Source organism: Oenanthe melanoleuca, chromosome 1A (genome assembly GCF_029582105.1).
Source record: "Oenanthe melanoleuca isolate GR-GAL-2019-014 chromosome 1A, OMel1.0, whole genome shotgun sequence".
NCBI lineage: Eukaryota > Metazoa > Chordata > Aves > Passeriformes > Muscicapidae > Oenanthe > Oenanthe melanoleuca.
In genome coordinates this window covers 28,057,244-28,072,196 of record NC_079334.1, presented here as the reverse complement: position 1 = coordinate 28,072,196, position 14,953 = coordinate 28,057,244, and the positions used below count along the sequence as shown (strand labels likewise).

General features: G+C 37.4%; 1 protein-coding gene across 4 annotated transcripts in view; it reads right to left on the bottom strand.

Annotated features, from left to right (window-relative positions):
• TMCC3 (transmembrane and coiled-coil domain family 3) overlaps positions 1-14,953 on the bottom strand; it is a 132,047-nt gene that overhangs the window by 6,887 nt on the left and 110,207 nt on the right. For 3 of the 4 annotated variants that reach the window (XM_056510155.1, XM_056510164.1, XM_056510136.1), the window contains exons 2-3: positions 2,773-3,671; positions 1,189-1,324 (exon numbers count right to left, since the gene is read on the bottom strand). In XM_056510155.1, the coding sequence (XP_056366130.1) occupies positions 1,189-1,324; positions 2,773-3,671 (1,035 nt within the window). Of the gene's footprint in view, positions 1-1,188; positions 1,325-2,772; positions 3,672-7,674; positions 7,774-14,953 lie in introns of those variants that run through there. The other variant, XM_056510146.1, reaches the window with a different exon arrangement.

Sequence of the window (14,953 nt, the reverse complement as noted above, 5' to 3'; positions counted from 1 at the left end):
ATAGGTTTAAATAGGCCCAACTGTACAGAGATAAAAGAAACAAGGTTGTATCAATATAGCACTTCAATTAGGAGCCTACGACACCCCTCCAGAAGTCATTTAAAAGTCTCTGACACCCCTCCAGGATTCTGCTAATGAGTTAGGAAATACTTCACAGCCCTTCTGTTGGACAACTCAAGTTTCATTACATTTTTACATCCTCAAGATGGCGTCACAAAAAGGAGATCTATTTTCTTTAAATCTGTGAGAGATGTCTCTTGTTTAAACCTACAATGAAACCTATGATATGCTTAGATTCAGTACCATCCCTTTCCCACTCTCTTCCCAGGAGCTTCCTAACTCACAGTCAGGAAACTGTGATCATCCTGCTGCCTGCACTCTCTGTATAGAAATGTGAGCACATGTGTATACAGGTTTTAGGTTCTTTTATCATCTGAGCCAATATGAAGACAGTCTTTGAGCATTCCTCAGTTGTTCCTTAATAGGTAAGGCATAACTTGTTGTCATTTTTTACCACTTCCTCAGACTTTGAGTGAAAATGTTATGCACTATGTAAGAACTTGTATTGTGTATAAATATTCAAGTATGTATGTAACTACACGTTGTCAGGACATACTTGTAGACATTATTACTAGCTTTTGATTGAAGTCAGATATGACTACAACAGATCACTAAGGTGAAGACACCCCACAGCTTTGATTATAGAGGTGGTTGTGACCATGGCTTAAAACTCTTTAATTATAACTGGCAAATCTACAAGTCTATTTATAAATCAGCTCTCTTACTTTTTACCCTAAGCTCAATTAATAATAAACCTTGATGCTTTAGCCAGTGACGAAACTACATATTGGAAAAAGTCTGAGCAAGAAGTTTGTGTCAGGACATTGTCAGAAGTGTTATGTCACACAATTGAGACTCAATTCTTTCCTCCTCTGTGAAAGAAATTAAAACAGGCCATTCTTCAAGCACAATCTGCCTAGGCCCTATCATCAGTTCCAGCAGAAAAAAATCCTGAATCCAGAGAAAGAAATGGAGACCATCACTGATTCAATGTGCTGGGTTTTCACCTTAAAACAGAGAAAACATAGGCTTAAATCTTTCCCTATATTCCTTATTTAAAAGATGTAGGAAAATGTCAGTGTTTCATGGTACAAAGTGCTAGAAGGTTATGATAAGGAAAGTAAGTACCTGAACATCTCGTGATCGCTCGTAGGCCTGATACGCCACCTTCTCCTCAATGCTGGCTAGCTCTTGTTTCAAGTTTGCTGTCTCATGTTGATGAAGGTCAGTGAGGTCATTTAACTGGTCTTCCAATCTTTCATATCTTATTAGGAAAAGAAGTCTAAATTTAGTGCCTTCTACTCAAGTAATGCCAAATCATGAAAACAATTACACATTTTAAATGGTAATTTCTCAGTATACGATGAATTCATCTAACTGGCATTACAAAGCACATACAGAAATCAGTAAAACATTGCAAACTTTCCATAAACACTTATTCAGTAATCTGAAAGCCTTTTTTGAGTGTTTCTTGCTGGCAGTAGGTGCTAAAAAGTAAATATTTGTATATCATTGGCAAATTAGATTAAATATAAACAGTGCCTAAGGATATCCAACTCATATTTTTCAGTCTTCATTTAGCCCAGAAGATATGGTTTCATAAGTAAGTTTGAGCCAGTTAATAGCTCACCAGTAATGACAGGAAAAATATGTTCTCTCTCATACACAACTGCAGGGTCTGTACAGTCTGTTCTGGCATGCTTCTACATGGTAAAGCAGTTCAAGTAAATCACCAACAAACTAGATTTTTTTTTTGTGAGTTTGTCACTTGATTTAACACACAAACAGACAAACACTGCAGTCAGCACAAAAATTATGGTGGCAAAATTGTCTAGAAATGGGTAGCAGGAGGCTTGAGATTTTATTGGTGGAGAGCTGCCAGAAAAGGTCACTCTGCCTTCTCCTGAAACCAAGTCATGAGTTCAATAGGCCACTTTCATTGTTCTTTCCTCCCTATATTACCACATGGTATGAAGCCTTTCATTGTATTTTGAGAACTATAAGCAAGGGAAACATGAAATATTGCCCTTCATACCAAGATTTTTCCCACTGTTGTAGTAAAGACTTCAAGAATCGACCGTCACTTTAACAAGCCATAGGAAAAATGGGATGTAGGTACAGCAGGTGAAAGCCCTCTGTAGAACATATCATCCACTTTTCACAAAGGATGATAAAGGCAAGCAACAAATGCAAGACAAAGTTATGCTACAGCACTTAAAACTACATCTCCCAGCTGTGTGTTACACCAGGGTACAGGGTGACATTGCATTCACAAGATAGCAATGTGTGTGAGAAGTATTCAGCCAAGGTACTTAGGAGTCAAGGGTATACTTTTCAGCTGTCTGTCAGTTCTGCTACACCACAGACTGATTTAACTTTTTTGAGTCCCATTAGATGAGATCCTTCCACCAGCTACAAAACCATGGGCATACTCCTATACGCAGTACTCACATAATTTACATAAAAACTATGTCAAAGTAGAAAGTTTTCTGATCAACCTTTGACGAAAGGCAAAGGGCACTACACCATTAGATAGGAAATATAAATATTCTATGTGTATTTCAGTTGCTGGAAGGAATTAAACATGTTGTTACCAGATACTAATTGGAATTATTTTTTACTCTTGCTTCTGAAATTTCTCTCTCACATACACACACTTTCCAAATAGTTTCCATGCAAAAGTCATTTCAAGAGAACAGTTAAAAAAAATACCTATATCTTTCCTCTTGTAGCATCTGAGAAATAAAGCCATAGTCTCTTTTAAATTGGGTTTTTAAATTCTCAATATCATCAGCTAATTGGGACTGTGTCTCCTTGATTTCCCTTAGTTCCTCCAAAATCATGGAAAGCTTTCCTTGGCTGTCCAGGGTACTTGCCACAGCAGGACTAAAGGAAGTATTGCCATTGCTATCTGCTGATCCAGAGGTCCCACTTGAGCATTCATCATCACTAACATATTTTGGTTTGGCAACAATGGTGGCACTGCCCCCATAGGTTCTAGAACTTGTTTCTGGCCGAAATTCATCCAGGGTATTTTTGAGATGAGCAATGTTGTCTGCACTACCAAATTTGTTTCGGATCAGGTTGGCAAACTCTCTAGACTTGCTGAAAACAAAGACAGGTGGTGTCAAAGATACACCTGGCACACCCGACTTGCTGCTCTCTGCTCCGTGCCCACTGCTACGAGACTTTCCATGTTGAACATCTTTCAGGTTATCTTTGGAGGTATCCTTGGTAGCTTTGGAAGATCCATTTTGTTCAATATCCTTGAGCTTTTTGTGATACTGTTCCAATTTCTTCTGCAGCTGGGCAATGGAGTGGGCAGATTTCTGGTTCTTTTTCTCAAAGACTTGCTTAATGCGCCCAGCCTGTTGCTTGTCTGCGCTGTTTACCAGTTTCAAATACTCGGCCACGTTTCCATCTCGAGCTGTTTGTTCAACCTTGATTTGCTCTGTAACCTTGAGGATTTTCTGTTTCAAGCTATCTGCATTGAGTTTGACTTTGTGAAATTCTAGGACTCCATCTGGTACATCAAAGTTCAGGTTGGTATCAGAACCTCCACGGCGGATGTTAAGTGGTAAACTCAGGGTATTCATGTCATGTCTTTCCACCTGAGAGAAAAGAAAAGGAGGTAAATGGAATTTGAATTCTACTTTTTAAAATCAAACATCCAGTTTACTTTTCCATATATATCAAGTACACAGTATAAAGTAGCTTATACTAGCAAAGCATAATAAACTTTTCTTTGAAATTAAGCAGCATTTTTCTTGACTTCTATGGGTTAATAAACAGTCCAAGGATTTGCTTGTCTCTCTTAAAATAAAGATGAATTAGAGAGAAAATTATTCAGAATAGCTTACAGAATTACTTACAGTTTTCTACAAAAGGAGAATAACATCTAGTTAGAAAAGGCTCCTAAATATATTAAGAGTTTCAAAGAGACCATGGCTGATAATCACTCCATTTTTTCTCTTAGAAGTGGTCAAATAGCAATGGAGATGTAACCAGATTTCTCCCTGTACAGCAGTCCTATACTGTTCAGTATATTTTCTCAGGCTTAATGCCTTTTTTGATACATCCCATTCAAATTCCTCCCACAATTTGAAGCTTTTGCAAAACTAGCTGAAAGAAAGCTCTTGAAAATTTAGTGCATTCTGCAAGCTGTAAGCAACTTCTGTTTTTTAAAGCAGAGAGCATAGGGAAAGAATTGGCATGTTTTTGACTTTTCAGCTTGATGAAGGTGCTCATCAACTTGATCTGCTGGGCTAATTCTGTTTTAATAGGAGGTTCACTGAGTGGGATTTACAGGAAGAAAGAAAAGAAAACTGCATTCAATCACGTATAGGATCTGTACACCTTAAATGCTCTCTGGAAGCACAACCAAAACAATTAGGCAACTCAGTTACAACACTGACCACAACAGATGATTTTATCTTTCTCAACAGAATAGTTAGAGCAAGATAGTCATAGCTATAGCAAGATAGGCAGATACAAAACATTTAAAGTGTTTCCTTATACAAAGTTACAGGAGAGGCATTAGAAGAATGATCTAAACAAAACAGCTTCATCCCTGTTATCATCTTGGTTTAGCCTGTATGACAAAGAAAGTGCATTTCATTGCAGCTTTCACAGTGTCATGTCTGTAGAGACAGCTTAAATGCTCTAGCCATAATGGGTTTTCAGAGCTTTAATACCACAGGAAACCAATAGAATTTCTCAGGCAAGACCATTGCAGAGACAAAGCAATATATGCTTTAATATAGCAGAAGCTATATTAAAGTATATTTAAAAAATGCATTTGTGAAATGCTTTAACTACTCTTTGCTTCAAAATATCTGAGATAGTGTATTATTCCCAATGACAGTGTTTATTATGATGTATAGTACTGAAGATGATGCAGCCAGACCTATGTGTATGTGTCCAGTGATCACCATTCAGTCTTTTCTTAAATAAAAAACCATAAGTCCATCATTAAGTATTGTTGTAAGGTTTGTTTTCCCATCCTTGTACAGTTTTGGCAGGTTTCTTGGAAATTCACTCAAGGATTCTTGTATTGTTCTTAAAATACAAGTTCAGTAACCAGATAAAGTGTCCTACTGTTAATACCATGCATCATGCACAGCTTGATCAGGGTACAAACACAGAGGGGGTGATGCACCTATATATCTGGATCTGACCATCTCAGAAAAAAAGTCATCTCTACTACTTTATATTATTTTCCTTACAGATTACCAAGGATTACAGTGGGAATTTTTCTTGATTTTTCTTTTGAAGAATATTGGTTAATGATGAATTTTAAGACTCTATCCCAGGGATAAAATCAGTGCTGTTGTCTAATAGATCTACACTTTACCAGTTTGTTAAAAAAATTGGTATGGATCCAAATGCTCAGTATAAAACAAGAATTTCTTGAAACAACCTAAGACATTTTTTAATAAGCTTTGGCACAAAATGATACTGTAATTAGTCACAATTGTATATACACACAAAACGGATCCATCACTGATGTCACTCAGGACAAGCTGTACATAACTTCCAGGAATGGGTGGGTCTATATCTAACCTTTACACAGCAGTGTTTACTTCCTCAGTAAAAAATAGTCTAGAAATGTATTGTAGTAATTGGATACAAGCCCAAACCAGATCCCTTCTCCCTTATGTCCTCTCCCTTACTGGGCTCACTATTGGTCAGCCTTCTCTGCCTTCCTGAAACTTCAAGGTCACAAAAGCAATACAGATAAAAAGAACAATAGCATTGAAGGAATACATCTGCTGAATGCTGTCATGCTTTTGGACATGAGGAAATCTGTTAGCAGAAAGCAAATATGCTCCTGAATAAAACAAATCATAGGGTCAGTTCAAATTCAGTGAAGTTTAGAAAATAATTTTGTTTAAATTCCCAAAGCACTGCTATCAGTAGGGTTTTTTACTTACTGGATTGAGAGCTCACCAAGGGTACAAAAAAGTCATACCAAACATATTTTTATGTCTGGCTGTATTTGGACAAAATGGCAGGTGTCCTCTGCCATCATGTTGCAAGGCTGGGTCAAGCAACAGAGGCTGTTGAAATCCTCTGCTGATGTAATACATCTTTTTGTTAGGAGGGGATGTGTAGTGTGGGGAGGAGTTATTTCTCTTTTAGGTGGGGGCTGGTTGGTTTGGTTTTGCGGGGGTTAGGGTTTTTGGGGGTTTTTGGTTTTGTTACTTTAAATCAAAAGCAAGCAGACAGTGTGGAGTCAGGTATGTCTAGACAAGTGGCCTGCCACCTTTCTTCTACTTTGATGATCCATTTGTGATTGTTTTATAGCTCAGCACTAACGCTGAGACATCAGATTTCCATCTTCAAATCCTACCCCAAATCCTTCTTGCTGCAAGTCTCATCTTGTGATAAGAAGAATTAGCTTCACTTCCTGCTGTATTGACTGCCTCATTCTTCATACTGAGCACAAGACTGCCAGTAGCAGTCTGAGATGCTTCCTCATCCCTGCAGGGACTAGTGCCCTCTCCTGGGATGCAGACTGAAATCCTCCCAGTGCAGGAGAGGGAATACACATCTCCTTCAAACCATGTGAGTGCTCTTCCAGCTATGCTGGAAGAAAGAAATGAGGAATGCCACCTGTGCCACTGTTCCTTCTGGGACTCCTGGGTCCCCAGCATCTCACAGGGCCACCAAGCTGTTAATAACAAAAAAGTTGCTGAGAGATTGGTTGTTTATTTTATTTTTTGAAGATTTTCATTGTGGTTGCCAAGAGAAAAATATGTTTACATAGAGTAGCAGCTCCAACAGTTAAAATGGATGAACCATCCTTTTGGAAATGAGAAGCACTTTAAGAAAAAAGAATCATTGTACACATCTCATATTATGGTAATTACTAGGGAGCTGGGCATTAGCAGTAGCTGAGAAGCAGCAGTCCTGAGACATGTGGTACCACCAGGTAGACAAGAAGTCAAAGCACTAGCCCATAGTCTGAGGAAATACCAGAGACATGCCCTCAATTTGTCTTCTAGGAAAAAACAGGGAAAAATCCAATTTTCATATGGTCCTGGGATAGCTATAGCTGATGTAAGCCTGAAAAAAGAAACTTGGGCCTTGCAGAGAGACCACTGCACTTCATGGAGCAGTTCACATACACACTTTGCTACAACCCAGTTGAGAACTAACAGTAATGTTTGTGCTGCTGAAATAGGAGCTTTTAAGAAAAGTGATTTAAGCAAGTAAAGCAATTCAGGCTCCCTGCCTGCATCAGAGCCTGGCATGACTAGATAGGTAACTCTCTGAGATAAAGCCCCAGTCTCCCTTTTTCCAAGGAGCCAAGCAGATCTCCAGCTGCCTGACCATGCTGCAACCCATCCCAAGCCAAAGTCCAGAGCTTCAGAAGGGACAGCAAAATCTCTGCTTGGTGCAATGAACACAGGTGCACTTCTAGGAACCCCTCACTACACACGTTGTCATGCTTGCTTTCTGTCTTAAATGTAAAGTGGAGGGCTGGGAAATAGGCAGCCTGCCATTCAAAAACAAGCATGCAGAGCACAATAGTGATTTGAAAACCCAATCACGGAAGCAAGGATAGAGATTTAATTGGCATCATAATGATCCATATGTTTCTTCACTTACTGCCTGCAAAAGCAGCACAAAGGTCAGACTTGCAGCCATGCTATCAATGAGTCCAGAGCACAGTAGGACCCACAGTGGGGACCCGTGTTCCCCAATGTCACAGGCAAGACTGCTGGAAAGGGATTTCACGTGGACAGGATCTGCTGAACAGGTGAAAACATCATGTTTAATGGTCTACTGTATTGATCACTGTATTGGAAAATATAAAGCAGACCTAGAAGATCTTATTACTACCCTGGTGGGATCCTGGGTGGGATCCATCTGGGAGAAAAAATCTGTACTGAATAGAGCCCACCCTAGTGTAACCCACACCCCATGACTGCTCAGATGAATCACATCCTGTGTTCCACTGACTGTGCCAATGGCTCTCCACTTACAAGTAAGAGATAAGCCCCCTATTTTTAAGGTATCAAACTGAACTCTACTCTAGGTCGTAGATTTCTTTTATGCTCTTTTAAAAAGTACCTTTAAAAAGCATAGAGGAAAAAAAAGCATTTACAAGACAGATGCGTATATGCATCAGGCTCCAGAAATCCCAGACCACCTTTGGGTTGCCTCACTAACAGAAACACATCATGAAGACATAAAATGATCTACTTAATTAAATAGGCTCAGTTTACAGGTGTTTCCTGCTTCTTCTTTTTCTGAACAACCTCATTGCCATCACCAGTCATAGCTAAGCTAAACAAAAGCTTATGATGACAATTTAAGTCTATCTTGAAAGAGTTTCTGATGAATGCTTAGAAACAGAATCCCATAAGGAGCATACAAAATAGGATTACAGCAGCTTTAAAGCTCTTAGAATTTGGTAATAGCAACAAAAATCACCAGGAACAATTCTCTTTTTATTAGAAATATGCATATGCCAGAAGCACAGGTGTTCCAATGGGTAAAAGAATATGCAGAGAGGGTTTTAATAAGTTTTCAGTCTATTCAAAGCAGAAATGTATTTGGGGAGAGACTTTTACCATCTCTTTCACTGTTCCTTCTAAAATCCACATGAGCATCCTTCATGGAAGTCCTAAAATAGAGCTAAATCATCACAAAACATTTTAACTTATGTAAAATCAGCCCTCAACATTTTTTGTACAGTATGTTACAGCAAAACACCTTCTTCTTGTGTTTTTGGTTTTTGTTTTTTTTTACAGAGTTACTTAATAGCAATATCTAGAAGTAGGTACACTCAGAATACCATGCTAGTAATCATGCAGAGGGTTGAGAGTATCTGGGAATGGAGGGAGTCAGCAAAACTTGTTTCTACTTTTTACTGGGTTAATGGAAGATCCTGGGTGATTTGTCTGAGACCACCCAGCAAATGCTGATGGAATCAAATAACTGAAGGTGTTTCTTTCATAATCAACTCTATTAACTCCCCACCTCCCCTCAAAAAAATATTGAAGCTGTAAGTCATCTCACTAACACACATTAAGAATTTATTCCAGGTAGGAGTCAAAGGCAATCTCAGATTCCTTTTGGCAAGTATCTGCTCTTCAATACTCAAAGACTGGGAAACTTCAAGGCCATTCCATGAGTAAGGCATCATACAGGGGCAGAGCAGGCTGCAGAAATTTGAATCCTCTTGAAAATTTTCTGCACTATGCCAAGGTGTCTGGTAATTATAAAAATTCATTTGTTCAACTAAGCAACTGCAAGACCTCAGATATAGACTAAACTTCTAAGCATACTAAGCAAGACATTAGATGTTGAATCCAGTCCTTCTCAGAGTCAGTTTGATCACCTATCTTTCCCTCCATTTTAATTCATTAGCACCACAGAGTTGTAAGCACAAGCACCTCAAGAAATATATACGTGTACTTGCAATTTTAGTTTAAGTGAAAAAACTCCCAAAATTAAAAAAAAAATTACCCAAAATTGAAAATGCTATAAAAAAAAAATCTGTAGAAAGTGATTGCAAGAAAGCACATGCACTGAAGTTCTAGTGTAGCTTTTACTCTCTTGATCTAATCTGGTCAAGGTTGAATACTCATGCATAACCTGTGACCCAAACAGTCAACTTCACACCAAAGTTGCTTTGCCTCAGATCCGACAGGCATGCCAGAAATACCTACATGAATCCTACAGTTCAAGCCAGAAATACCCCAGAAAGAACCTTTTCTCTAATTTCTATTTAAAGGACTGAACTAAAGCCAGATTTTCTAGGTCACATCTTGTGTGTAAATATGTAAATATGGTATTATTTCAAATTAGACCAATGGGAGAAGAGAACAATGGGGGGAAGAGGCAGTTTTCTCCTTCACTGAACACCAGCTCCTTCACAACCTACGGATATCCACTGAAAAACCTCCAGTATCATAACTCACACTCAGTCCAGTTCCTAGATTTTGGCAGCACAAAACTGACATAAGCAAACTGGTTCCAATACAAATAATTTCTGTGCCTCGACACTGAAATCTGAAAACAACCATCTCTATAAAAGTGAGCAAGTTACTTTCCATTTACTGTCTAGCAGTCATGTAAATAAAAAAAGAATAAAAATCACTGTCCTGGCTAGAGAGGAAATACAGTGATGAACCAATAATTGCATTTATTAAGCTTAGGTTTCTTAAGCAGGCAAAAGGTAGATTCCACACCCCTTGGTTAACTGTTTTGCTTCAGATCAGTCCTCCTCTTTAGATAAGCACCATTAATTAAAAACAAGTGAACAAAATACTTCTCCTAACTCAGATCAAAATAAATGTAACTCAAGCACATGTTCCTTCTGTCTCAGGTTTATACAGCAACATAAGGAATTGCTTGGGAGCTCCAGGTGCTAAATGGGTGGTTCCATCAAGCAGTTCTTACAAGAAGCCTGAACTCCTATTCCCCAAGGAGAGTGCCTTTCTCATGACACAAATCCCTCAAAGTACTACCACTATGAAACAGTGTGGGGTTGACATTGTTTTGAAGAGTGATGCCAGACATTTGGTATCCCTGCAAGATTAATTGTTCAACTTACTTTTAGTGTTTCTTATAAGTGCTCTCCCTTCCCCCTCTCAGCTTTTATGGATTTTTCTTCCCCTCCCATTCAGTACTAAGCTTTCTTTTTCTAAAAATGTCCGAATGGATGGCAATAATAAAATTTTCCAGACTGCTTTGAAACGTTCTGTGAACAGTGAGCCTGCCACACATTTTCAATTACTAAATCTTTTTCCATGAATGAGAATTTGATAAAAAGCCAGCTACATATGTGCTATGACTAATCACTTCTCATAGTTACAGCATATGCTTCTGATCTCTCACCATTTGTGATTTAGAGTGTGCTTGTCTTCGTATCACTGCATTGTCTAACTTCGCATCACAAACTATTCCATACTGATGAAGTTGCAGCAGGTCACCTTTTCCCTCCACCTGGTTCTTTCTGTTTCACAGTCAACCCTTAATTTCATTGCTACTCAGACTGTCTAAGCACTTTCTGAAATCCCAGCTCCTGGAACTGTAAAATACAAGAGAATTCCAGGAAATATGATGAAGTTTCTTGCCTTCAGTTAAAGAGAAATAACTCTCACATCTGGCTTCATAGTCAACAACCAACCAAGTCCTCCTTGCCCCAAAACAAAGACAATTTTAAGGAAATTTTAAATACAAAATCTACAGAGCTACAAAAATCAACCCCACAGCTTAATGCTGATTTTAGTGTAATTACTTTTATTACTTTGAGATGGCAACATTAAATAAAAACTATTTTGTAACAGGAACATTAAGGCTTTACAGTAGCAGGGAATTTTGGAAGTATAACCACTGAGAGACAAAACACTCTAAATCCTTATAGACTGGCCATCACAGGCAAAAGACTCAAGACGTGGGGATTTTGTTTGTTTAAACCATGGCAAAACTTCCATTTATAAACAAGAGAACAATAGTTCCATCAAGCATAGGATCTTTTCATTTGCGTTAATGCTGCAGCAGCACATCCTGACCACATAAACAATCACATCTTGTCCTGTACATGAACTGAGTTGCTTACTTAAAAGAGCCTGCCTGCTTATTCCTTCCCCCTGCCCTGCATCTCTCCATGCTGGGCTGATAAAGTCAAATCTCAAAAATACAAATCTGTTACATCAGCAGTTCTGCCTATACCCAGTAGTTTTAGTTCATTTTTTATATAGAAGATTTAATCAAAAGATAGGGCCTGCTTTACTACATTACATGACTAAGCAGCTTATTTACCTCTCCACAATACCTAGTACATCTCTTGATAAAGCAACTGTATTTTATCAACCCTCATTACCTATTATACACAAGTACACTTTCACTATTTGCCACATTACACATATGAGTGCATGCTTTGGCTCCATGCCTGATATATAAGGCTTGTGTTTGTACCCAAACCACAAATAACCCCAAAGGCAGAGAACTGCATGAAGATTGAGCCATCAAAAATCAAAAACTTTGGCCATACTTCAGAGTCTACAAAACCTGAAAGAAACAAAACAAAAAACCTGAAAAAAAACCAAACTCAACCCAAACCAAACCAAAAGAAAAAGCCCAGAAAAGAAAGAGAGAGGAAAAGTTTTATTTAAAAGACTACTTTAAAAAAATCCCTTATTTCATTGAGCAAATTAAAGGCAATTAAAATTTGAATCACACGGATGCACATTATACAGGTCATTTGTTATTCAATACCACTGCTGCAATAATGGTATTTTAAGCCACTATACACAACTGATTAACACTGCTCTGATTTAACTCTGGAGAAAACATCCTAATTGCAGTGCATTAAGAACCAAAATTCTCTGCAGAATCAATGGATTTAACCTCTTGTGGATCATAAGACAACTCAAAAGCATTTTGTTATTTAAATTTATTTTTTAAACAGCAAAAATATTTTCCTTTCTTTTCACTGAAGGGTCAATATAAAGGATTAGGCAACAGAACCGCAGTTTTCTGCTCTTTGCATATCTTCCTTTTGGAAGAAAATGAAATGTTGTCCCCCAAGTTAATATAAATAATATTGTTTTGAAAAGCAGAAACTATGCTGTGACTATGCCATTAAAGTGTGTCACAAGTGATGCTTTCCATTTATTAATAGATCTACAATTGTCGTCATTGTGGAGAAAATCTTGAAATGTTTTTTATATGTTTACTATCTTGTTATTTATATAAATATACATGTGTAAAGATTTGCTTTTAAAAACATTTTGTAAAATATACATAAAGTTACTATTATTATAAGTGAGTACTAGCCCACAGAAAATCCCATACCCATGTAGTGTTTCAGCTGCTGTGCACCTTCTGGAGAACCTGTTCTTGGCATGGTATTTTAAGGTTACACCCAAACAATCAACTCAAATAGTTACAATCAAATCTGAATTCACAAAAAAGGACAACTTTTCCAGTAAAAAGCTCCAAACAGAACACTTTATGAAGATGATTGTGCCTCTATAAGCAGATGTCCCTCAATCCTCTTCTTTAAAGAGGCTGCATGTGCACATTATAACAATATATCAAAGTAGTACTTCAGCCAGTGCTTTGTGCAACTTGTTCTCTTTTGCACATGATGCTGAAGATTTTTATACAATCTTTTTAAATGTTTATGAGCTGTTATTAGCATGAACCACTCCAATAAGAGGTTGGAGGTACGTCTTCCAAAAATATAAGAAACTTTTCTGTCAGTCTATTGTGTCTGAACAAAATTCAGCTAAGACTGTTGTATCAACTTTATAGAATTAATACAATATTTGTACACAGTCATGAGTCATCCTAAAACTCCATTTTTCCTTTCAATTTTTTGTATACACTATACACTTCAAATACTAATACACATCACACAAATATCTCAACCAATAAAAGAAATTCTATTGTAGAGATGTTCCACAAGAAACAAAAAACCAAAACTCAAAAGACTTGTCTAACTGAAAAGAACGTCAATGAGATTCACCTAATTAGTGAGAAAGAAAATCCTACAACAAAAATTTTTATTTAGTCGTAAAAATATTCCTATTCTGAGAACACACCTCCCAATTAGTGAGTTCTATTAAACTGAATTACTTAGAGAAACCAATTCAGATGATTTTAGAAGATAAACTAGGTTAAATTATTATTCTTATGTCACCATATTAGTTGTAATGAGAGTGTTAAATCCCAGTTTTTAAAAGTTTTATGGATAATGAAAAAACTATTTTTAAACAACTGCCTTTAATGATGATTCACTAAATTTTTACTGTATGGTACAAATCCTCTGATGTCATTTTGAAGAAGACTGTTTATCAACCATTATGTTTTGCCATGGTAGTATGAGCACATGAAAGCAGACTTTTGCCCTAAGAGATGTCTGAAAGCTGAAAATACATTTCTTTCTGTTTTGCCAGAACTAAAATGTCAAGGGTAGAATGAACTCCTGCAGAAGGAAGTCCTGCTGATTCTAAAATCTCATTATAAAGCTCACTGCCCTCTATTCTTAACTACATTTGTAACACATTTGGTGAACATCTCCTCATGCAGTGTACATAGACAGAAGAATGTGTATTATGCATAAAATTTTAGCGATAAATTCAGTTCTTATAAATGAAATAAATAAACAAACCAATCCAAAACCAAACAAAACCCCCACTCCTCTGCCATACAACACAAAACCCATTCTCAAAGCCAGGACTGCTGGGAAGATGAGAAGTACAGACAAGAAACAGTAGTGACTTTGTTTAGCAGGCTGATGGAAAGTGCTCAGAAACTGTACAGTTGCAGAGCAGATTAAATTGCTTAAAACAGAATAGATTCAGTAGGAAAAGTTGTTTTCAATTTGATATTTCCTAATCTGTTAAAACCATGTTGCTAATATAAAAGTAATTTAATGCAAGGAAATTAAACCTGCTTATCCTTATCTTACCTCCTATCTGTTGTAATTGAGAGGATATATAAAATGTTATAGACCAACTTCATGTAAGTTCTTTTCTTCATTAACATGCTTATGCAAAATAAAATTCAATTTGGCACAGATTTAGTAAAGACCTATGTCAGGAGATAGCAGGGCTGAATAGGCAACACCAACAAAGCACCAGCAACAGTAAGACTCACATAAGAAAGTGGCAAGCAAAGATGGTTTTGCAGCCTGTATTGCTCCTACTGCATTTTCTTGCCTTTGCATAAGTGTTTTGGACTCATATCCTTCATGGCTCTTAGGTTTCTTGATTTTGTTCAAACTCTCCCAGAGTTTGATGACAGAGGGGATTAAAACCTTTATAATGCTTTCAGAGTCACGATTTAATTTAGATCTCAACATCTTAGGTGTTTCATTCCAGCACTACAACTAATGTGAGGGTGTCATGGGGATTATTTATTTAAT